Here is a 22,967-nt window from a genome sequence, read left to right on the forward strand (position 1 = left end):
AACATTAGCATGTTGATGTTTATCAGGTATATTTTCACCAGCTTAGTTTAGTGTGCTAAAATTTGCTAGCATTAAAGGTGCAATATGTAAGATTTTTTGTTTAAAACCAGAATGTTAAGAAGTAACAGTTCTGATGCTATGTTAAAGATGACTATGTGTTGTGTTGCAGATACATCCACTGAAGTCAAAATGCTAACCGGCTAGTACCGCTCTAAGTTCCCAGGCTGGACAGCTATGGCTAATTGAGCTAACTAGCTAACGGCAGCTACAGTTAGCAGCAGTTAGTGGTAACTCGGGTGATGTGCTGCCCTCCATTTGTTTGTCTTGATTGATTCTTACATATTGCACCTTTAAACACACCTAACGGAAATGTTGTGCGTCTGCTTTGAAAGTCAACAATGTGAAGACGTGAAGGCATTTGGTCGTGTTAGTTTTACTGAGCACCCTCTCTTGTTTCAGATAAAATTCAAAGCAGTCTCTTATCTGTGAAGAGGAAGCCACAGACGTCCAACTGTCAGTCAAGCTTTACCTCAGAGGAGGAAACACTTTTGTCTGCGACAGAAGGGTGACTCATGATGTTCGGCTGGACTGCATGTTGCTATGGGTAAGTTGAAAAGCGGACTGTTAAAATTGTTTATTGACTCTTTAAATTGATAGATTTCTGCCTCAAACTATCACTACAGACCTACTGTATGCTGTTTTTATGCGGTGCATTAAAGGAGAACTACTTTGAGACAAGCAGATGTTTGCGTTCATCAGTGTGGACGCCCGAAACTGACAACATGGAGCAAAAGGTTATCAAAAAAGTCAAGGATATAAATGAATACATTGATAAATAATACTAATAGTTAGTTCAATATTTAAAATAGAGTTTAATAAGAGACATTAAAATTGAAATTAAAGACAGAATGTGAAGAAATAAGAGTTTTGTCGTTTTGTCGTTTTGTAATCTATGTATTGTGTTGCAGAGGTAACTCCTGAAGTTAGCATGCTAACCAGCTAGCCCTGGCCTGTCATTTCTCATAATACCACTCTGAGCTCCCAGTCTGGACTACTAGCAGAACAGCTAACTGAGCTAACTGAGCTCACTAGCTAACAGCAGCTACAGTTAGCAGCAGTTAGTGGTTACTTTTGTACTATGTTGGCCACTATTTGTTGCGAGTGTTAATTTGAGAGGTGGCCAATTCATACATATTGCACCTTTAAGTTTAATGTTGTTCCTTTAATATTCTAAAAAAATTACTTTAAAGAGAAAAAATAACACATTCCTCCAAATCAAAATAAATTCTGAAGCATTCAACACAACACATTTCAATACACACAGTTTACTAGCAGTTTCTGCCAGTAGGTTATGATTGCTAAATGTTAGCTAATATTAGCATCCTTAACATTGAGATATTGCTCTCACAGATATCACTAATTCTCCTCCCTGACCTCATGACTTGTTTCCACTTATACCCACTGTTAGCTGGGGTTAGCTAACATTGACCATTAACTGGCTACTCTTAAACAAACTCATATTATTTTTCTTCATTTATTCCCTATAGAAATACACAGTAGGAATACACAGCACACAGTTGAAATACACAGTAGAAATACACATCACACAGTAGAAATAAACAGTCAAAACACACAGCACAGAGTAGAAATAGACAGTTGAAACACACAGCACACAGTAGATATAGACAGTAGAAATACACCGAACACAGTATAAATGCACATTGCACAGTAATAATACACAGCACACAGTAGAAATAGACAGTAGAAATACACATCACACAGTAGAAATGTGCAGTGAAAATACACAGTAGAAATACACATCACACAGTAGAAATACACAGCAGAAATATGCATCACACAGTAGAAATACACAGTCGAAATAAACATCACAGTTGAAATACACGGTCGAAATACACATCACACAGTTGAAATACACGCTCGAAATACACATCACACAGTAGAAATACACAGCAGAAATATGCATCACACAGTAGAAATACACAGTCGAAATAAACATCACAGTTGAAATACACGGTCAAAATACACCACACAGTAGAAATACACAGTCGAAATAAACATCACAGTTGAAATACACGGTCGAAATACACATCACACAGTTGAAATACACGCTCGAAATACACATCACACAGTAGAAATACACAGTCGAAATAAACATCACAGTAGAAATACACAGTCGAAATACACATCACACAGTAGAAATACACAGTCGGAATAAAAATCGCAGTTGAAATACACGGTCGAAATACACATCACACAGTTGAAATACACGCTCGAAATACACATCACACAGTAGAAATACACAGTCGAAATACACAGCACACAGTAGAGATACAGTCGAAATACACAGCACACAGTAGAAATACAGTCGAAATACACATCACACAGTAGAAATACACAGTCAAAATAAACATCACAGTTGAGATACACGGTCGAAATACACATCACACAGTTGAAATACACGCTCGAAATACACATCACACAGTAGAAATACACAGTCGAAATACACAGCACACAGTAGAGATACAGTCGAAATACACATCACACAGTAGAAATACACAGTATAAATACACATCACACAGTAGAAATACACAGTATAAATACACATCACACAGTAGAAATACACAGTCGAAATAAACATCACAGTTGAGATACACGGTCGAAATACACATCACACAGTAGAAATACACAGTCGAAATAAACATCACAGTTGAAATACACGGTCGAAATACACATCACACAGTTGAAATACACGCTCGAAATACACATCACACAGTAGAAATACACAGTATAAATACACATCACACAGTAGAAATACACAGTCGAAATAAACATCACAGTTGAAATACACAGTCGGAATAAACATCACACAGTAGAAATACACAGTGGAAATACACAGCACACAGTAGAGATACAGTCGAAATACACAGCACACAGTAGAAATACAGTCGAAATACACATCACACAGTAGAAATACACAGTGGAAATACACAGCACACAGTAGAGATACAGTCGAAATACACAGCACACAGTAGAAATACAGTGGAAATAAACATCACACAGTAGAAATACACAGTGGAAATACACAGCACACAGTAGAGATACAGTCGAAATACACAGCACACAGTAGAAATACAGTCGAAATACACATCACACAGTAGAAATACACAGTCGAAATACATATCATTTATTCCCCGTCTTCCTCACATTTTGCGGGCTCGACAGACAAAACTGGGAGCCAAACAATCAGAGCAGCAGCCTTTTAAATAAGCCAGGGCTACCTAGCTTTAGCCTGCTAGTGCAAAGCAATACTCATCCATATACTTTGCTATATTTGATTATTGACAGTGCACCACACATCAGTACTAAAGCTTTACAATATGCAGTTTTAAGAGTAAACTCTGGGTGTAGCATGTGATTGTAGCTGACAACTGATAATGTGTCATATTTAGATACTGTAATCTACTTGGGTCATTACATTATCTGTTAAAAATAACTCTATTGTGCGTTTGTGATTAAAAATAAGCATGTTGGTGAACAGAGCAGTGCATACATTGAAGAGAGACAGGAGTGAGATCAGGATGCTGACTCATATAAAACCCCCTCTGAGCTCTGTGTCATTTAAATGACCAGCTAATCCCACCTCCGATCACCGACAGAGCCCCCCTACCTCACCCCAACACCCCGACAAACACCCCAACTGAGTCATTGTTTCAGAGATCCCGGCTGCTAAACATCATGCGTCTGGCGTGAGTCCTGCTGGTGTTTCATGTTGTGTGTTTGTGTGTCATTATTTGATGAAGTACGCAAGAACTCACTGCTGTAATCTTGATCTTTTTATGTGTTTGTGTTTTAGTCACTGCTGCTATCAAGTACCAGTACTGTCCTGAGCTCAAAATAAATACCCAGCTGTTTTTTAAAAACTCAGATGGTGTTTTAACAAAAGGTTTTTGCTTTTCTGGATGTATTTAAAGATTTCTCACAGACTCTTCTAACCACCTGGGTAAAAAAACCTACGGACTAATGCTCAATAAAAACATTTTTTAGCCTGGAATGACATAATACACCATATTCACACGGTGGCCATTTTCCTCTGAGGTCATCGTTAGTTAATCACCCTGAACAGACACACACATAACCACATGTACACGTGTCAGGCCAAACACTTTATCTGCTAATAAACAAACCAGTCTATGAGTTTGTACTCGAAAATTAAAGGTGTGTACTGTGAAGTACGCATACACATTTTTTATTACTTTGCCATACGTGTATACAATGCATCCAGGCGGTAATGCTAATAATTGAACTGTCAGGACATTTTGGAAAGCAATAAGAATATTATTACCTTTATCAGTCCTCTTTATCTGCAAGGCAAGACCCTCTCATTGCACCTGAGTCATAAAGTAATCACTGACACACACACAATGAGGAGAATGTGCTGGGAGGAGGGAATAATGGTGACTTGCATGTTTGCAGCATCAGTGGGAGTTGCAGGGGGTGTCGATGGGGAAGTTACTTAAGAAGGTGGCCGGGCCTCGGCTCAGTCTTCATGCCGTGGATCTAGACAGGGGTCACTAGTCTCTTTGCGTATTTTTTTTTTGCTGAAGGATTCTGTCGGAGAAGGGACCCGAAGTCGACAAACACAGCAGCCATGGCAGGTGAGTCCCAGCCTCACATTTTGGGATTTATTTTCTTGCATGTTTATCTGAATATTGAGCTTTTTCATGTTTTTTAAGTTAACATAATGTCTGACTTATGATGCTCATTTCTGCAGACAAAGACGAGAAGAAGCACAAGGGGAAAAGCGTAAGTCCTTCTGTTATTAAACCGTCTGTAGAAATTATAATGATGTTTAATTTTCTGATAACCAACAGGACTTCCTGTATATAATCAAAAATATAATCATAATTTATTACATTATAAATCCAGTTCCAGGCACTCAAGTAGAGTGATTTAATTAACGTTATTTAATATCTGTTCCTTTCCTCTAACAGGCGACCATCCTCGGCTACCCAATCAGCATCTTCTTCATCGTGGTCAATGAGTTCTGCGAGCGTTTCTCCTACTATGGCATGCGAGGTGAGTTGGTTTGCTCTCAGTCTGATGCAGTAAATACAGTTTAATTTGCTAAATTCATATTTAAAGAAGTTGTTTTATGTACTTGCATACAATTTTGAGGTGCTTATACTTGAGTATTTCCATTTTTATGCGACTTTGTGCTTCTTTACTACATTTATTTAGTGGTTACTTTTGCAGATTAAGAGAATATATGATCAGTGTGTGGAAAAGTACCAATACAACAATGTAAAAATACTCCATTATGAGTATTATCAGTACAATATAAATAAAAGTACTCGCTTTGCAGAAAAATGATCCCTGTGAGTATTTTAAATACTTTATATACAGTCAGGTAGTAAGTTCAGTGGTTCCCAACCTTTGGTTCAGACCCCTCTGAAGGGTCACAAGACACATCTGAGGGGTCGTGACCTTCTTTACTTTCTGTAAGCTAAATATCTTAATACTTCCCATTTTTCCACCTCTTTTTCACTTTCTCCCATTCCCTCCGTCTTCCCTCCCCGTCTGCAGCCGTGCTGGTGCTGTACTTCAAGTACTTCCTGCAGTGGGACGATGACTTCGCCACCACTATCTACCACACCTTTGTGGCTCTGTGCTACCTGACACCCATCCTGGGAGCCATCGTGGCCGATTCATGGCTCGGCAAGTTCAAGTGAGTTTCAAATCCTGCAAAAAATACTGTACTAATAGTAGATATATGCTTGTCTGCAGGGTTAGGGTCAAAGTATATCACAGAATCAGCTGTTAACTTTCATCCTTGGATTTTTGACCCGTGTCTATCTTATCTCTATCTGAACCTGTTTAACACTTCGCTCCTTCCTCCTCCTCCTCCCTCTGCACAGGACCATTGTTTACCTGTCCATCGTTTACACGCTGGGGCAGATCATCATGGCAGTAAGTGCCATCCATGACATAACAGATCACAACAAGGATGGCACCCCCGACGACATGACCGTCCACGTGTGAGTTGAGCACACACTCAGGCTTGTGTGACAGGAACACAACAGGTACACACACAGATATACTGACAAGGTCTGTGTCGTGTCGTGCCCACAGAGCTCTGTCCATGGTGGGGCTGCTGCTTATCGCCCTGGGAACAGGAGGCATCAAGCCCTGCGTGGCTGCCTTTGGTGGAGACCAGTTTGAAGACCATCAGGTTAGATGTCGCTCAAGCACACACATTGTATTCGCACTCTTGTCCAACCCTTATACCCACTTTGTAAATTACAGGGTACACACACTCATGATGCAGCTACACGTAAACATACACATGGACGCTGACCTCCCATGAATGCATGCACACAACACATGCAGGAAACACGTGCACACAGCAATTAAAAAGATGATTCACTCAGTTATTCCTGGCGTCAGCACTTCTTAAATCTCTGCTTCATTCCAGCCTGTTGTTGATTAACTAATGATCACAGGTACGTCTGTCCGTTCAAGGCCCGGGACAAAGATTACCCATAATATTAATGACTCGAGTGAAATGAGATGTTGCGTAAGAGTTTGGGGAAATGCATCCAATGTTAATCGATGCTATCACGTCACAATCTTGATTTATTTTTTACTTTCTGTGTCCAACAGGAGAAGCAGAGAAGCACCTTCTTCTCCATCTTCTACCTGTCCATCAATGCTGGCAGTCTGCTGTCCACTATCATCACCCCCATCCTGAGAGGTATGCAGAAGTTGATCACAAAGCTTAAACTATGTGAAAGATATCACATATGGAAGTTAAATAAATGTGTGTGTGTGTGCTGTGGTTTCCAGCTCAGGAGTGTGGTATTCACAAAAAGATGCAGTGCTACCCTCTGGCCTTTGGTGTCCCCGCTGCTCTCATGGTGGTAGCTCTGAGTAAGAACTCCTTCTTTTCTTTATTTTTGTTTCTGTGAGCAGATCAGTGCTACGTCATAATAAGAAGTATTTAATTAAAGGGCTCCGTAGAACAATTTGTAGCAATTTACACGTATTAATCACTTTTTTATTGGCCGTATGTAAGCGGATAGTAATGTGTAGTAAAGTGTCTAATCAGACGTGCCACCTGGTTGCATTATGGGAATTGTAGGCTCCACTGTTGTCCCGATCTTGGCCCATACTAGAGACTTAATGTCAGTCTGTCTAACTTTGAATTGTCTCTTGTGAGTCTCCCCAACTTAAAGGATAACTTCACCCAAAAATTAAAACTTCAGTCGTTATCTCCTCACCCCCGTGCCGATGGAAAGTCGGTTGAAGTTTCATAGTCCATAAAACATTTCTGGAGCTTCACAGCAAAGCAGCGTTCTCATATACAACTGAAGCAGATAGGGACTTGTTTTAAAATGTTGTAAAAACAGCTGAAAAGAAACATAAAATGGCTCTGTACAGCTTGTCCAGCGTAATCCAAGTCCCCTAAGTCTTCTGAAATCCAGAATTGATTCGGAAAGATGTTATTTACACCATTTTTAAAGCTGAAATCTTCATTGTAGCTGCTAGGCTAAAAGCGTTAGCTCACACCCCATGTGAAGTGCATGCACAAGCTGGGCCGTGTATTTAGAATAAGTTCTAACAATGATGTCCTTTAATTTCTGATCATTTCTGCAGTTGTGTTCATCGTTGGAAGTGGTATGTACAATAAGACTGCCCCTCAAGGCAACATCATCGTGAAGGTCTGCTGTTGCATCGGGGTAAGTGGAACATGTCTAATTTATTTCAATGTTCATTAGTTACCTTTGTTAACTTTCAGTTACCGTTTCGGTCACAAAGTACATTCCAGTTAGAGGGAAAATTCACATGGAAATGTTTTCTTTCTGCTACCCGTAGTTTGCCATCAATAACCGCTTTAGATACCGTAGTCCTCAACATCCAAAGAGAGACCACTGGATGGACTGGGCTGAGGAGGGATATGATGTAAGTGTAGAACAAACGCACGTGCAAATACAAACAGCACAATCAGTGATGTAAAAATTATAATCACTGTCTGTGTTTGCTTCCAGAAACTCCTGATTGCGCAGGTGAAGATGGTGCTGAAGGTGCTGTTCCTCTACATCCCTCTGCCCATGTTCTGGGCTCTCTTTGACCAGCAGGTAACGACCAATCCTCTCTCCTGGACACTTAACAGTTAGAAGAAAAAGATAGTGGCAGATTCAAAAGACAGACTAAAGAATAGATGCGTCTCCTCCACAGGGCTCAAGATGGACCCTCCAGGCTACAACCCTAAACGGCGACTTTGTAAGTGATTTACTTTTAGCATTTTTTGCTAAAACGTCAGAAAAGACTGTTTTATAAATGAGACTCTGTTTGTCTCTCTCCTTTTCTTCTTCAACAGGGAGTTCTCACGATCCAGCCCGATCAGATGCAGGTGAGACATTTGAGCTGATTATTTTACTCACTTCGTTGTGGTGTTCCTCGATGCTGTTGACATGGCTTTAAAGAGCAACTCGCCTTCTTCCCCACCAGACTGTCAACCCTATCTTGATCCTCATTTTGGTGCCAATCATGGACAGTGTGATCTACCCGCTGATTGCCAAGTGCAAACTAAACTTCAGGTGAGTCTATTCATGGCTGTCCATTTTGGCTGCCTGAAACTATTGTTCCATGTGTCTGAAGATAAACTCAAATGTGTATGAACACGTGTCTTCTGCAGTCCGTTGAAGAGGATGACTGTGGGCATGCTCTTCGCTGCTCTCGCGTTCATCGCTGCTGCCCTGGTCCAGATACAAATTGACGTAAGTGTGACACCTTAAAACGTACACCGAGCAACTTCGATGTACACAAAATCTTATGAGGCGCAATTTACACACACACGGACACGATGCCATTTCTCTTTTAGAAAACACTGCCTACGTTCCCATCAAGCAATGAAGTCCAAGCGAAGTTCATCAACATGGTTGACAGAAAGCTGGATATTAAAGCTGGAAACAACGACGTTCCCCTGGCCCCTTACATGGTACTTCAGTCAACATAAGACACAGTACACAGACACTATCTGTTCAAAGTTACTAAAACTGTCTGTTCACACAGTCACCGTACACTAAAGGGTTGAGGACGGGTTAATATTGACTTATGTTTCTGCTACAGGGCAGCGAGGAGTACCTGACCTTTAATGACACCTTCCAACTGCAGCTGGGGAATGAGGCCAATTACAGTGCCAGTTTAGCAGAAGGCAGTCGGACTACCCTGGTTATCATTCAGGATGGGGAACTACCCAGGTACATAAAGGTGAGTACGAGAGCCAGATAGTGACAACGTGTTGTTTTAAATGGACTCAAATTATGTTTAAACTGTACGTTTCCTTAACATATAAAGATGTGGAGGTTCTAATGTATCTTTTTGTCTTCAGTTCGAGGACATCAAAGCAAAGCCGGAGCAAGGCGCTAATGCTATCAGGCAAGTTTCAAATTGTTATGAGGCTGTTTGATTACTTGTTGTTGTTTTTTTCGTCTTTAAAAGAACCATTACATTTAGGCCACTGTGATGTTCTTAAAGGAAGTTAGCATGCTAACCAGCTAGCCCGAGCTAGTCCCGTCTCATAAAACCCCACCGCGCTTCCAGTCTTGAGTGCTCGCTGCACGGCTAACTCAGCTAACTCACTAATGGCAGCTAGATTTAGCGGCAGATAACAGTTACTCTGGTGATATGCTGCCCCCAGGTGGCCAATTCTTACATATTGCACCTTTAAGACTCTTGTTTCTGCTCCTATTTCTGAGCTGAATTCTCGTCCTGCTGATTTTTGACCTCAGCAGTCTCAGAAAGTTATAGTATTATGGTATATGTGTGATTTAGTAAGTGTGTCATCGCTGAATTCTCCTTCCCCAGATTCCTGAATGGTTTTAACTCTACTTTGAACATAACGTTGGATGAGGTGCTGTTTGGGGACACCAACACCAACAACATGTCAGCTTATGGTGCGGTTCCACAGGGAAAGTAAGACTGCTATTTGTTAATATGCCACATTCAATAGTGTTCGAGAAACGTCCTTGTACTGACCGGTGTTTTTCTTGTTACATCAGTGCAAAGTTCTCGCTCAAGGACAGCAGAGGACAAGAGTGTTTCTTCCAACAGAAATTTGGCTTCGGCAGCTCTTTCACCATGATCATCAGGCCGAATTTCACTTTTGGACAAGATGTAACTCATTAATAAATTTTAAGTCATAATATAGCTCGAATGTAGCTGTTTTTGATTGAGGTAACACATCTGGGTACCCGTCTCTGTCCTGCAGTGCCAGAGCTACATCCAACCAGTGATGGACATGAGCCCTAACACCTTCCACATGGCCTGGCAGATCCCTCAGTATTTCCTCATGACTGCAGGAGAGGTGGTCTTCTCTGTCACCGGCCTGGAGTTCTCCTACTCACAGGTAGAGGGTGCTTTCCTCACAAAAGCATTTTGGAAACAAGTGAAAAAAAACAAATAATTAAAGTTCTGTCTGAATCTGCTTTTGCCCTCAAGGCGCCCAGCAACATGAAGTCTGTGTTGCAGGCCGGTTGGCTGCTAACTGTCGCTGTAGGTAACATCATTGTGCTCATTATCGCTGAGGCTGCGACGCTCGATGATCAGGTGGGTGGATATTATTTAACCGTTACTTGACACATATTGTCCTCAAAGTTCATTTTGTGTGATAAACTTAAATTTAAAGGTGCGATACGTAAGAATTTTAGTTTCAAACATTCAAAAATTAAAAGATTAAAACTGTGTATGTGTTTTTTTTTTTTTTTTTTTCATCCACTAGTGGGCCGAGTACATCCTCTTCGCCTCTCTGCTGGTGCTGGTGTGCATCATCTTCGCCGTCATGGCCTATTTCTACACCTACATCGACCCGGCCAAGATAGAAGCCCAGTTTGCCGAGAGGAAGCCTGAAGAGATGGAGCCTGATGAGAAAGACAGAAAGAAGAGTTTGGAGATGGCCAGGAAGGAGTCTGTTGAGAACCACAGAGAGGACAGAAGGAGCTCTAAAGGATCCAGATCTGACGAGGAGGGGGTACAAACCAGGATCTAAGGCGACCCGTCTCTGCTGCTTTTCCCTCTTTAGTGTGCGAATGCTGCTTGGTTCTGTGCGTCGTTGTTGGGAGTGCCTATGCCATTAAGTCTTTTTGGGTCATTTTGTCAATGCAGTCTGGTGCACTGCTCGACATGTGGTGGTTTGAATGAATGGATGACCGGAGTGAAATGGTGCGACGAACACAGAAATAGGGCTTAGATGGTTAAGCTCTTGGTGGACAGTGTTGGCAGGGATAATTCAAACACTATTTTGGCTCAAACTTTTTAAAGAGTATCCCTTTTTTTAGAGGTTACCCATGTAATTAAAATCCCTGGATTTTTATTGGTTGGTAATTGGTGCTTTAGCTGTTGTAAATTTGTTTTCATGATGATTTATTTTGCACTGTGTAGCATCATCTTCATGTGATTTTTGTGTAGAAGGCCTTTTGTAAACAAACAAGGGAACCATTCCAACATTTGTATTTATTTCAAAGCACAGTGTTGTATGTATTGTAATATATTGTCACTGTTTTATATATATATGTATATGATGTTCTCCAGGGTAAAATCTAAGAGCCAGGACTGTTCATTCAGTCAGAAAATGTTTAATTGTATTCCACATTCAACCTCAGATTCATTTGCCCCGTGATAACAGCTGCTCAGTAAGATGCTAGCGAGATGTTGTCAATAAACACAGGTTTCTTAAAACCCATGCCGTTGCATTTTGTCAAATTAATCTTCTTTTGTGACATTTCACTTAAAGCTGCTGTTGTTGTTGTATTGTTGTACTGAGTTAGCAATCCCCTCCCTCCTCTCTGTGTCACCACACGGACACGACAAACACAGGTGAAAACACAACTTCCATTAGCTGCAACCTTAATCTTAACACATCTAACTCAAGGAAATGAGCCATGCTTGACAAAGTTCTCAGTTAGCATTAGATCTTTATTTCTCATGTCACTTTGAAAGCTTACAAGGAGCTTACATTTAACTTGGGAATTCTCAAATGACACAAGCAAAGATTATATACAGTACTATAAACTGTCAGCTATGATAAAGGAGACCAAATGTACACATTTTGTAGTTATTTCCGTAGCATATGTTTTTCTGTAAGGTATAGATATTTTTTTGCCGGAGGCAGGTGCCCATATCCATAAAGCATTCCATATTTCCATACTTAACTCTTTGCAGTTATAAAAATATCAGATATTTCTTAATTTCTTTCAATCCCTGTGTTGACAAGTGCGTCTTGATGCAACTCCTCAACATTATTGCTGCATTAGCACAGTAGTAAATTCTGGAACTCTTAAGTAAACATATATAGTAAAACATGGCTATTAGCAACTTTTTTCATTTTTGTTTTTTTGTCCTCTTACAGGTTTCTTTAAATACTCGACACACTTTCAAAGTGCAAAACAAAAAAAAACAAAAAAACTGATCTGAAAATTAAAAAACAAAGGTGCAAATCATACTACAAACATCTGGTGAAAGCATAAAAGACAACATGGCACTTCTAGCGTGGTGTGGAAGTGAGAACAGAAATGTCTGGAGTGGAGGAAACAAAGATGGCGTTGATTTCTGCAGCTTGGCTCGTCCTGATCTACGGTTTAGTTTGGCCGTGAGCGAGTGTCATGATGCGATTGCCTACGATGGTCCTTGCCGGTTACTCCTCAGCTCCACTTTTAAAGTGAGGATAAATTACAAGCCAAGGAAAAGTAATACTTTACATGATAACAGCAAGTGGTTCCCCCTCGTAACTGTCCTCGGCTCTACTCTGTATTATTATTATTAAAAGAGCCACTGTCGATACAAGATCTACCTTCATTCTTGACCTAAACAATTTCAAAACTTAAATTGTCTAAACATAAGTCCAGGGAGGAGTTTTCCCCCCCCCGACTACAAAAACAAAGGAAAAGCTTCTGCCTCTAAACAAAGTAAGCTTAGTCTCATAGTTAGTCCGATGATTCAGCAGGTGATTGAAATGTCCGATTGGAGCTCAGTCACTTGGTAAGAAAACACTGATGAATACTGAATTTTTTCACTCACCGACGAGCAAAAGAAAACAAACTAAAGTCTCGGATGAAATGCCAGAACGTAGACGTGTGGATCTCAAAAAGGCAAGGCATTTTCTGTTCTTTCTCTTGGAGTAACTTTTGAAATCTTTAAATATCTACTTTTAAACATCATCAATATCTACAAAATGCGCATGACCATTTTGTACACAGTGATTCATTTCCCGCAATGACAACTCGTAATCATGTACAGCATGGCGACCCCCCCTCCTCCCCTCCCCCCCTCCTCCCACTGCCTCGAAGTCCACTTAAAGCACTTTACCTGAGGTTTCATTAAGAATGCTGCAATTTGCCTTAACAGGGAGTCTTACATACGTGAGAGCACACGTGCACACACACACACATACGCACAGACAGACAGACGGACACGCTCGCAGGTGCACGCACACACACGCAGCTTGCACACAAAGATAATATCCCTGCAGGTTCATCAAGCATGCTTTCAGAGGTTCTGGGGATATGACGCCTGCATTAAGAGGGGGATTAAAGTCTTGGATCTTGGGGGGCTCCTCGTCGGGCAAATTCCGCGTGGAGACGCCTCGGTGTGAGGCTGGAGAAGTCTCGCAGAGCCCAGAGTCTGACTTGCTCCGACTTTGAGTCTCATCGCAGCCGATCCGCGGGGTTCTGCCGTCCCCTGAACGTCTCCTCTCAAAAGTGGCTAAAAGAAGCTCTCCAGAGTCTCTCTGTTGTCCTCCGCGTCGGAGTTCAGTAATTTTTTTTACAGGCTAGGTTAGCCCCCCCCACGACACGGGAGGTCAAACGTGGTCAGCTGGTATTGAATGACATGACCCTTGGCTTTTAACCCTCTGACCTGTGGCTGTGGTGTTGGGGGGGGTTGGGGGGCCTGGGAGAGCAGGGCTGGGGCAGAGAGCCAATTACTAGGGGGAGGAGGAGGACGTCCTGCTTGTGGAGAAACTGCAAGAAAAAGAAAACACCAACGGTAAGATCATTATCATCTGCTGCATGACAGAAAACTTCAATCTTGATCAAAAGGTTTGGAAGAAATTACTAAAATAGTTACTCTAGCTGTCTTTGGCTTTAGCGACTAGCTGTTAGCAAGTAGCTCAGTTAGCTGTGGAGCCAAGTGGCCCTATTAGCCTGGGTTGCAACCTCACATCATGGGGTGAGTCACCATAGGCAGAATTCTGGCAATATCTGGCATATTGCCCCTTTAAGCACAAAACCAGATGTTACCTCTGCAGCCTGTGGACCATGTGAGCCACCAGGGAATCGGAGATGCCGGGGAAGGCCTCTTCAGCCATTAGGATGGCCTCCCTCAGCTCATCCAGGACCATGGGGTTCCCGTTGACCTGCTCCTGCCTCGCCTTGAGCTGGGAGCGAGGAGGAAGGAAGACGTTTGGTTAGATTGTTAAGGGACGAAGGGTCAATTTCAGGCACCAAAGTCTCCTCAACAAAGGCCTAATCATGAGTCGGACGGAGGCCAACTTATGGCTGGCCAGTCTGTTCCTTACCTCAGCTAACGCAGGAGAGATTACTGTGGCCAGGCTCTGTGAATAAGGCCTCTTTGGAATGTCTTTTGTCTGTGGAGAGAGAAGAGAGCGACGTCGGTACGAGGGGAGTGGAAGGAAATTAAAAGTAGTGCGGCTTCACCTTAGGGTGAATCTCTTTAAATCAGCAAAGCATGCATATTTCCCCAAGTAACATTATGCCATCATGGGTTAGTGCTTGAGAAATAGTGCACAATATCTGCAAAATGATTCACTCAGAAGTGGGATGAAGATGGCTTTTTGCAAGTGTTCACCACCTGAAGAATAATCTGTCTCACCTGGTCTGTTCCCCCCGACTGCCCCTCCCCGTTCTGCAGCTTCTTGGGGTCCTTCTCCCGGATGGTGAAGATCCAGTCGTCGCTGCCAAAGTCGTTCCCGCCCGACGCCTGGCCATCCTGCTCTCTGGTTGGACGGATATGAAAAGATATTTTGGAATTTAACCAGGATGAGTAATGAAGTCATGCGTGTTAAGTGCTTAAAGCTCATTGTAACTGATGTGGGTGGGAAACAGAGCTCAGAGGACGATTCTCTCCTCTGCAGGATGTGTTGGTGTCAAATTTACTTTAGCACAAACAGGAGAGAAAAGAGCTGTTGGCATAAAGCATGCAGTGAAAATAAAAAGAGATGCACATAGAAATCACTGGTGTATTCTATCTGAAGTGGACGGTTTCAGACTTACGAGTCAGACTCATCAGAACTGGACTCCGTGGTTCTCGACTGCTCTGCCTTCCACCTCTTGTACTTGTCCACCAGCTCAGTCAGGTAGGAGGTCTTCTTCGCATGGCGGACGATCAGCTTATGCTTCAGCAGCTCTTTGGCAGTTGGCCTCTGTGGAAATGACGAGATGAGCACATCACAGTCAGGAGAAACGCACCGAAAAGTTGTCGAAAAGCTAATCCCCGAGTAGAAAACGTACAAAACTGGGCTCTTTGTTGAGGCAGGCCTCGATGAACTCCTTGAGCGGTTTGCTGTAGTTGCCCTCCAGCGTGGGCGGGTTGTTCTTTGGGATGAGGAATAAAACCTTCATGGGGTGGAGCTCCGAGTGAGGCGGCTCACCTTTCGCCAGCTCGATGGCTGTGATGCCCAGAGACCAGATATCAGCCTGGAACGCACAGCGAGACGCATCATATTAACACAAAAACCTCAGAGTTGCTAACATCCCCTCCCTCTACAGTAATCCACCACCTCGTTTGCATACAGCTTTGACCTTCCTCAAACTTGCAGTACTTCTCTACATTGCTTTTTAATTCTAGTGGTCTAAAAAATCAGATTCTGTGGAGATGCACTTACTCTAAGTGCAGCAAATGAATCGCAACCTCTTCAGAAGTCCCTGACCTTTCACCAGAGGAGGGTACGGCGGCCAAAAACCGGGCTCAAAATAGCTGGAAGTGTAGGAAAGCAGCCAAACACAAGACTGACTTCATACTAAAAGTCAGTCACAGGCTGCCAGAAGTGACTGCAGCTCAACAGAGAAGCACATACTTAAAATCGGTGGCTCCTACAGTGGGTGTCACTGCACCCCAGGGAGTCTTAAAGGTGCCTTGAAGAGGTTTTCTTTTGCAAACAAACATGTTTATGTGTAGCGTTTCTGATTTTTACGAGTTTGATGTTTACAACTTTTTATATCACGTTTTAAAACATCACAACGGGAGAAAGAAAAAGCAACAAACATCAACGTCACTGTATTAAAAACATTATCAATTATGCAGCGGCTAAGATTGCTGAAGACAACACACAGCTGCCTGTTGTCATGGCAACACGACATGCTTTCCTGGAAAGACTTTGTCACTGGAAATAGAGCAGAAAGGAAAGAAATGCTGTTACATCTCGGCCCTGAGAGGGAAGGCTGCTTGGGTTTTTTCCTGACTTTTTTGTGGATGGGAGGGAGGTGGCTGCGGTAGCGGTGGTGTCCCGCAGCTGAATACTTCGTCTGCAGAGAAAAACTGTCAAATGTGGCAATGATGGGAACGGAGCTAAACAGATACCTCAAGCACCTCTCATTCGCTAGCTGAATACATGAAGCGTTTAAAGAGAGGTAATGGGAAAGTTGTGCATGGAGAGATTCAATAACTAACAAAAATCACTAGGAGGGAGTCGTCTGAGCGGCTGCAAACTTAGTAGAAGATGGTAAACAGTGAAGAAACTCTCTACAGCAGAGGGAAAAACGTCCGTTCATCGATTTTCTGTGCTTCTTTAGTCTTTCCCTCCTGTTTAGTATACTTTCTAAATTCTGTATTTCCAGGGATCCACTCTATTTTTTTGCACTGGTGTGCCTAACTCTTCTATTTAGGTGCACCGGTACAGAATTTAGCTGGATTTTGTTTCAATTTCAAATGCAAATACATGTTTTACTTCAACAGATTGGTGCCACCAATGAAAATGTTCAGTCGCACTTTGCAGGTGACCAGACCAGTTTGCTTCATCTTCATTGTACGGAACAGATGACCTATTCTAACTGTTTCATTGTATTACACCATTGGTAGTGTCGTCAAAAAACATTAAGTGCATATAGGAAACTAACAGTTTCCTGCTTTTTGTCACTTTAGCGTCAACAACACTGTGATGTTCACACAACTTGAACAGGGCGTAGTCCAACAGCATTAGCCATGGTAACACTCTATACTAGGGTGCATATATTAACCATTAATTAGTTTTTAGCTGTTAGCACTGTTTGAAAGCTAACTGGTATTCTGACAGAGAAATGCAAATCAATGTAGCAAGACCAGTACACAGCGTAAACATAACAACGTGTCCTCGACCTTACCTTGGAGTCATAGGCCGACTGTTTGATGACCTCGGGGGCCATCCAGAAGGGCGTGCCAACAAAGGTGTTGCGTTTGATCTGAGTGTCGGTGAGCTGACCCGCCACGCCGAAATCTGCCAGCTTCACCTCTCCTTGCTCGGACAGCAGCACGTTGGCAGCTGTGGAGAGGGAGGACAGATGGGGGGCCGGCGTGAGCGAGAGGCTGTGCCGCATCATCAGACACTTCTGTCAATGCCGTTTATTATCTGGAGCAGCAATTTATTTAATAAAGAGGGAACAACAGTGAGAAGCCTTTTAGCCAGCCGCCGCAGCGTTCATTCTCAATTCCCCCGATGAAATGTGAACCATATAATGAATGAAACCGTAAGTGGACGTCGATACCATTAACGTGCTATGTGATATTTGTGTGTGCACACTGATGCCATTTAGTCAGCTGAAACCTGCTTCCTCTAATAGCAGCACTCTCAGTCGGTCAGCTACCTTTGATATCCCTGTGGATCTTCTTCTCAGAGTGCAGATACTCGAGGCCCTTGAGGATCTCTCTCAGGATCGTGGCGATCTGGGTCTCGTCCAGAGCTCCGGGCTCCATCTTTAGAAGAGAAACAAATACACAAACCAGGTCAAAACCACGGCTGACAGAAACACTACTTTTATAATGAATTAAAGGAGCAACTCACCTAAAAGTACATTTAAGAACAAGTCTGGTGATATATATACTTTCACATACATTCATCCGCCACTGAAAATAGTCCCCAACAAATGTACAATCTCTTCCTGTTTGAGTAACATTTGCTAAAAACTACAGTGACCCGCTGTTTTGAACATTGCTGAGGAGGTGATATGAGTTTTTGGCACTTTGAGCACCAGAACTTGATTACAGTTGGGTGTGCCTGAGCTGATATCCCCAAATCTAAACAAAGGGAAAAGGGAGGAGGAAACGCACAGCTCAGCATTTCCTGACACGTCTTACACATCACACAGCAAAAGTCAAGTAACGAATAAGTGATTTTGGATACAGCAGGTGACTGACTCTTTGATCTCATCGCATGTTCATTAAAGCTGCTGTAAGTGCAGCGAGGATCCTGCTCTCTGCAAGTTCATGAGCAGACAGGACCGCCTCTTTATTGAGTTCTCCCTCCTAATTGGATTAAAAAATATCACTTACAGCAGCTTTACTATTGCAGTAATCAATTAGAGCAGCATGTCGTACTGTAAGCGAAATAGTACGGCTGTAAAGATGGACCAAAAACGTGTAAGGAAACCTCACGTTTGCAGACTTTACTTACCAAATCTAATGCGGAGCCTCCACCCAAATACTCCATAATGATCCATAACTTAGTGTCCTGGAAGAGTGGAGACAGAGGAAGAAAAGGGGTGGTTAGAGACTATAGTGCACTTCAAAGATGGTTTATAAAGGTGGTGACTGGCTTATTGTGAGACGGCAGGAGCCAGGTGCATTCCTAAACAAGTCATGATGACACTAATAAGGGCCTGGTGGGCGTCTGAAGTCGTCTGAAGCTAATCCCTTTTTAATTTAGGATTATTCAGGGAAAAGGTGGGAAGAGAAATCCTTTCATGTCGCATCCTATTTGTTCACATGGAGGTTTGATGCGAAAAATACTGAACTAAGCATATTTTGTTGACTTCAACCTCGTGCGTAACAAACCTTCAGGTACGAGCCGTAGTACTTGGTGACAAAGGGGCTGTCGCACTGACTCAGCACCGTGATCTCCTGCTGAATGTCCTCGATCTCGTCCTCCGCTTCCTCCAGGTCTATGATCTTGATGGCCACCACTTTCTGGGTGCGATTGTCGATGCCTTTGAACACCTCGCCAAACGAACCCTTGCCAATGCGCTCCAGCTTGGTGAACAGCTCCTCCGGGTCAGCTTTGGCATTCTGGCGGTCGTTGGGAGAGGGGAACAAAGCAGGGGAGGAAAAGGGAGGCGGATTTTTTTTTTTTAAAAAAGGGGGGGAAAAAAGAAAAGAAAGATAAAAGGAACGGTTGAAAAGAACTGAATGTCGGGGAGTAAATAGGAAACACCAGCAGGGTGCCATTCTTACAGGATACATTAATTCATTCATTGCAACACCTTTTGTTTGTGTACACAGAGAGAGAGACACAGGAGAATAAGAAGGGAGAGAGTGTAACAATCGGATAACATGCAGGTTAAAGAGAATTTAGATAACACAAAATATGCACCTTAAATAATTTATTTAGTCAACGCCCTACTTCGTGTTTGGGGTTTGCCGTCTGTCGACTCTTTTCTCCATTAATCGAATAGGTAATGAGACATCAGAAAACAGTTTCTCAAAAACCAACGGTATGCCCTCAAATTGTTTGTTTTGTCCAACCAACAACAGGCCAAAACCAAGAAATATTACATTTGCAATAATATAAACTGATTAAAGCAGAACATGTTTATACTTGAGAGGCTGAAATAGCAAATCTATGGCATTTCTGCATGAAAAATGACAATAAGAATAAAACAATAAGATTCTTTATCACAATTACTTCTGGGACAACACATTGCCAAACAAAAACTAACTTACTGATTATCAAAATTAATTAAATTTAGCCTAATTAATTGACTAATCGTTGCAGCTGTACTGGTGACGTTTGTTTGAAAATGGTCCCAAACTTTGAGTGACGAGTCAGAACATTTCAGGACTTTTTCCAGTTTCCATAAAGAATCTAAAAGTAAGTTTTAACAGAGTCTTGGCATCGTTCTTCTGTGTTCAGTCCTCAGCATTTTAGAAGAACTACAATTACGTCCAACCACAAAGCCCTCCTTCAAGCACCAACTGAGCCAACAGCAGGCTCCCAAAGGTGGTGGAGGTCATTGTCGCAGCATCGTAGGCACCTTATTAAGACTATAAAGACTTGCAATCATTTTGAAATTGTGATGCCTGCTTTGAATCTAATGTCTTGTTCAGGTAATAATTTTAAATATGACAAAAATGATTAAAATGACCCTGCATGTCACCTGCAGAACACCTTCTTTCCAGATTAGGCTGTGCAGCTGTAAATGAGCCAGTTTGTGCTCAGATACGACGATGATGAAAAATCTCTACCATCCTATTACTTTTACAGCCCGTTGGTGCTTTAGGACATAATTATAACGCCTCTTGAGGCTAGAAGGACAAGAGAGACAAATCCAGTGCTGTTGCCCGATTTCAAAGTGTGTTGCGGTGGTCAGACTTTGAAAAAAAAAAGATGAAAATGTGTTCAGTTAATCCGACGAAAAGCCCCGTTTCCAACTTTTCTGGGGTGGCATGTGTATCTGAGCGATGAACAAGAGGGAAAAAAAAAAAAGGCCAAAACACTTGTACTGACCGCCGCAGGAAGTGAACTGAAATGACTTAACTCTCCAGAGGCTGTTATGTGGGAAACACAAGAGCAGGCACTGACAAAAACAACTTCCTTTTATGACCTTTTTTTCGGAGCAGAGAAAAGGGTCAATACGCCCGTTTTGAGATTGCTAAAAATGAAGTGGCTGCCTTACGCAAGGAGGGATCCTTATGTCACAGACGGAGATCTTTTCGGTGCCGCGAAGGTGATTTATTCAAGAAGCCAAACAGTGATTCAGCTAATGGAAAGTGGATTAAGATGCAATAAAACGATGAGTCATATTTCATTAACAGTAAGATGCTTTGTTTGGGACCAAAGGGTGGCACTGGAACATGAGTTTTGTTGCCTGATTTACAGCTTACAGTGTTAGATTTAGACCTGACTGCTAAAAAAAAAAAAAATCCAGCTGACAAGCTGAAACTTTGATTGCACTCGCCTCTGTGTCCTGCAGTTTAATTTAAGAACAATCTCTCTCCACCTGACTGGCAGCAAAAAAAAAAAAAAACGTCTTTACAAGATAGAATGAGTTATTATCTTCTAAATGGACTGGAGCCTTTAATGGTGCCAAAATCCCAGCAGTTTGTCTGCCTCTGATGCATCCTCCCCCAGATTTCTGGATCTGCATGCATTCGTTTTCACAACCCGAGATGTCTGCTAACAAGCCTGCACAGGGAGGGGATATAATCTGGTGCATGAGGCAGTTTACATTAGGAACACAGTTATCTCCCCTAGTTATCTACCCAACACAATTATCCCCTATAGGCACAATCCTAAAGATAGCAGCAGAGGCAGGAACAAGGCTCATGTGTGCATAATAGTTTCACTGTACAGGGGACCCAGGGAGCTCGGTTGCTTTCAAGTCATGCCCAAAATATCGGAATTTTGGGTTTAGTGCGTATTTCTGTTGCACAGATTTGGCTATCCCTTAAATTCATTTTGACATTACTAACACACTTTGAATGCATTGTATTCTGCTTATTGCAGCACTACTAAATAACACTTAGGTGCATCATGGCATCTGAAATATTTCAGACCTCCAACCGCGAGATTATGAGATTTCACGAGGTGTACTCGAGTCCAAAGATGCCCAAAATCACAGAGTTGGCTAGGTGTGCAGTGCACAAGCCCCGCAGCAGGGAGTCAAAGAGTGAACATTTTGTTCTGGCACTGACCTCAACTACTTATTGCGGGGTAAATTGAAAAGACATTCGGCTTACCTGCATCCCCGGCAGGTTACCCTGGACAGGAGAATGGGCCATGGTGATGCTGACTGGATCTGCGCCTCGACCTCGCGCAGCTCTCCTCGGCTTGACTTATGTTTACAGTCCCGGCTGCGCTGCGGTTATTGTTAGCAATCCTCCAGGACAGCCCCGGCTACACAGGCCTACCGAGAACCGTCTCAGGTACTTTTATGTGGAGAGAAAATGTCCTTCCACACACGCTGGTGTACCCTCCCCGCGTCGGAACAACCCCAAGTCATCCAAAACAGCTGAGCAAGCTAACAGACGTTTGCTAATGCTAACGCTGTAGCTGCAAACAAGAAATCCGCAATGTTAGTTTGCCAACCAGCTCGCCAAGCTGTGGGTTAAATCCGAGTTTTCCCACTCGGGGGACTTTCTCTGCAGCAACAAACGAAACAAAGACGTAGCAACAAGTATTTATCCTAAAATTACCCAACTGTCACTTTCTGAAAGCGTATTCTCTCGCTAACGGTTTTGTCAGCTAGCTAACATGGTTAGCCCGCTAGCTAGCTAGCCGACGCAGACAACCTGACAAACGTTCTGTCAGCGCGCTGGCTCCGAGCACAATCTGTCCGCATACCGCAGATGTCACCCACACAGCGGAGTCTTGACCGAGCCGACCCCCGAGCTTTTAGCTTTCCTCTACCGTCTCCCCGGCAGCTCTACAGGTCTGGCATCTGCGGCAAGGATAGCTCGCCAGTGTTTTTGTTTCCTCCCTCACTTTCGTCCCGTACTCTCGGCCATCTTGTCGGTGCTGTGACGCCTGGCTGGGCGGATCCGGATCCGGATCAACAACAACATCCTGACTGGTCTCTCACCAGGTGCTGATGACAGGTGGATGGACCGAGGTTCCCCCCCCAAAAGTTGTTGACTCAGTGGTAATTGAATATATCCATATTAAACTGTGTTGTTGTGGCTGTGTACCACAGAATCCAATCAGATGACATTCCAGCAGATAAAGTGTAATTTGGGCCAGATAGCCT

At 42.8% G+C, this 22,967-nt stretch overlaps 2 protein-coding genes across 3 annotated transcripts; one reads left to right on the forward strand and one right to left on the reverse strand.

Annotated features, from left to right (window-relative positions):
* Nucleotides 1-534: 534 nt before the first annotated feature.
* On the forward strand, nt 535-11,751 carry LOC311253166 (solute carrier family 15 member 1-like). Its single transcript, XM_084346952.1, has 24 exons — nt 535-604; nt 4,626-4,676; nt 4,793-4,824; nt 5,013-5,097; nt 5,605-5,746; nt 5,937-6,056; nt 6,151-6,250; nt 6,682-6,772; nt 6,865-6,948; nt 7,675-7,757; nt 7,894-7,980; nt 8,067-8,156; nt 8,257-8,301; nt 8,399-8,431; nt 8,530-8,618; nt 8,717-8,798; nt 8,903-9,019; nt 9,151-9,291; nt 9,413-9,459; nt 9,889-9,996; nt 10,083-10,197; nt 10,292-10,429; nt 10,522-10,629; nt 10,802-11,751. The coding sequence occupies exons 1-24, from the start codon at nt 601-603 to the stop codon at nt 11,066-11,068; spliced, it is 2,259 nt and encodes a 752-aa protein (XP_084203078.1). The 5' UTR covers nt 535-600; the 3' UTR covers nt 11,069-11,751.
* A 225-nt stretch (nt 11,752-11,976) lies between these two features.
* Nucleotides 11,977-22,862, reverse strand: stk24b (serine/threonine kinase 24b; the record flags this gene model as incomplete). 2 transcript variants are annotated; one of them, XM_084347004.1, is made up of 11 exons in its annotated part: nt 21,961-22,862; nt 19,060-19,290; nt 18,680-18,736; nt 17,874-17,982; nt 17,394-17,551; nt 15,546-15,731; nt 15,309-15,457; nt 14,908-15,031; nt 14,594-14,662; nt 14,316-14,452; nt 11,977-14,036 (listed from the first exon to the last, which is right to left on the reverse strand). In XM_084347004.1, exons 1-11 carry the CDS (start codon nt 22,000-22,002, stop codon nt 14,000-14,002), a joined length of 1,299 nt encoding a protein of 432 aa, XP_084203130.1. In that variant the 5' UTR covers nt 22,003-22,862. The 2 variants fall into 2 exon arrangements, with proteins under 2 accessions (XP_084203130.1, XP_084203131.1); XM_084347005.1 differs by lacking the exon at nt 11,977-14,036 and having other exon boundaries at nt 14,312-14,452.
* Nucleotides 22,863-22,967: the final 105 nt, after the last annotated feature.

Source organism: Pagrus pagrus (genome assembly GCF_965226575.1).
Source record: "Pagrus pagrus genome assembly, chromosome: 24".
NCBI lineage: Eukaryota > Metazoa > Chordata > Actinopteri > Spariformes > Sparidae > Pagrus > Pagrus pagrus.

Coding starts and splice junctions, on each gene's coding strand:
- LOC311253166 (XM_084346952.1), top strand. Junction 4,677..4,792: donor AAACACAGCAGCCATGGCAG/GTGAGTCCCAGC, acceptor TCATTTCTGCAG/ACAAAGACGAGAAGAAGCAC. Junction 6,251..6,681: donor ACCAGTTTGAAGACCATCAG/GTTAGATGTCGC, acceptor TGTGTCCAACAG/GAGAAGCAGAGAAGCACCTT.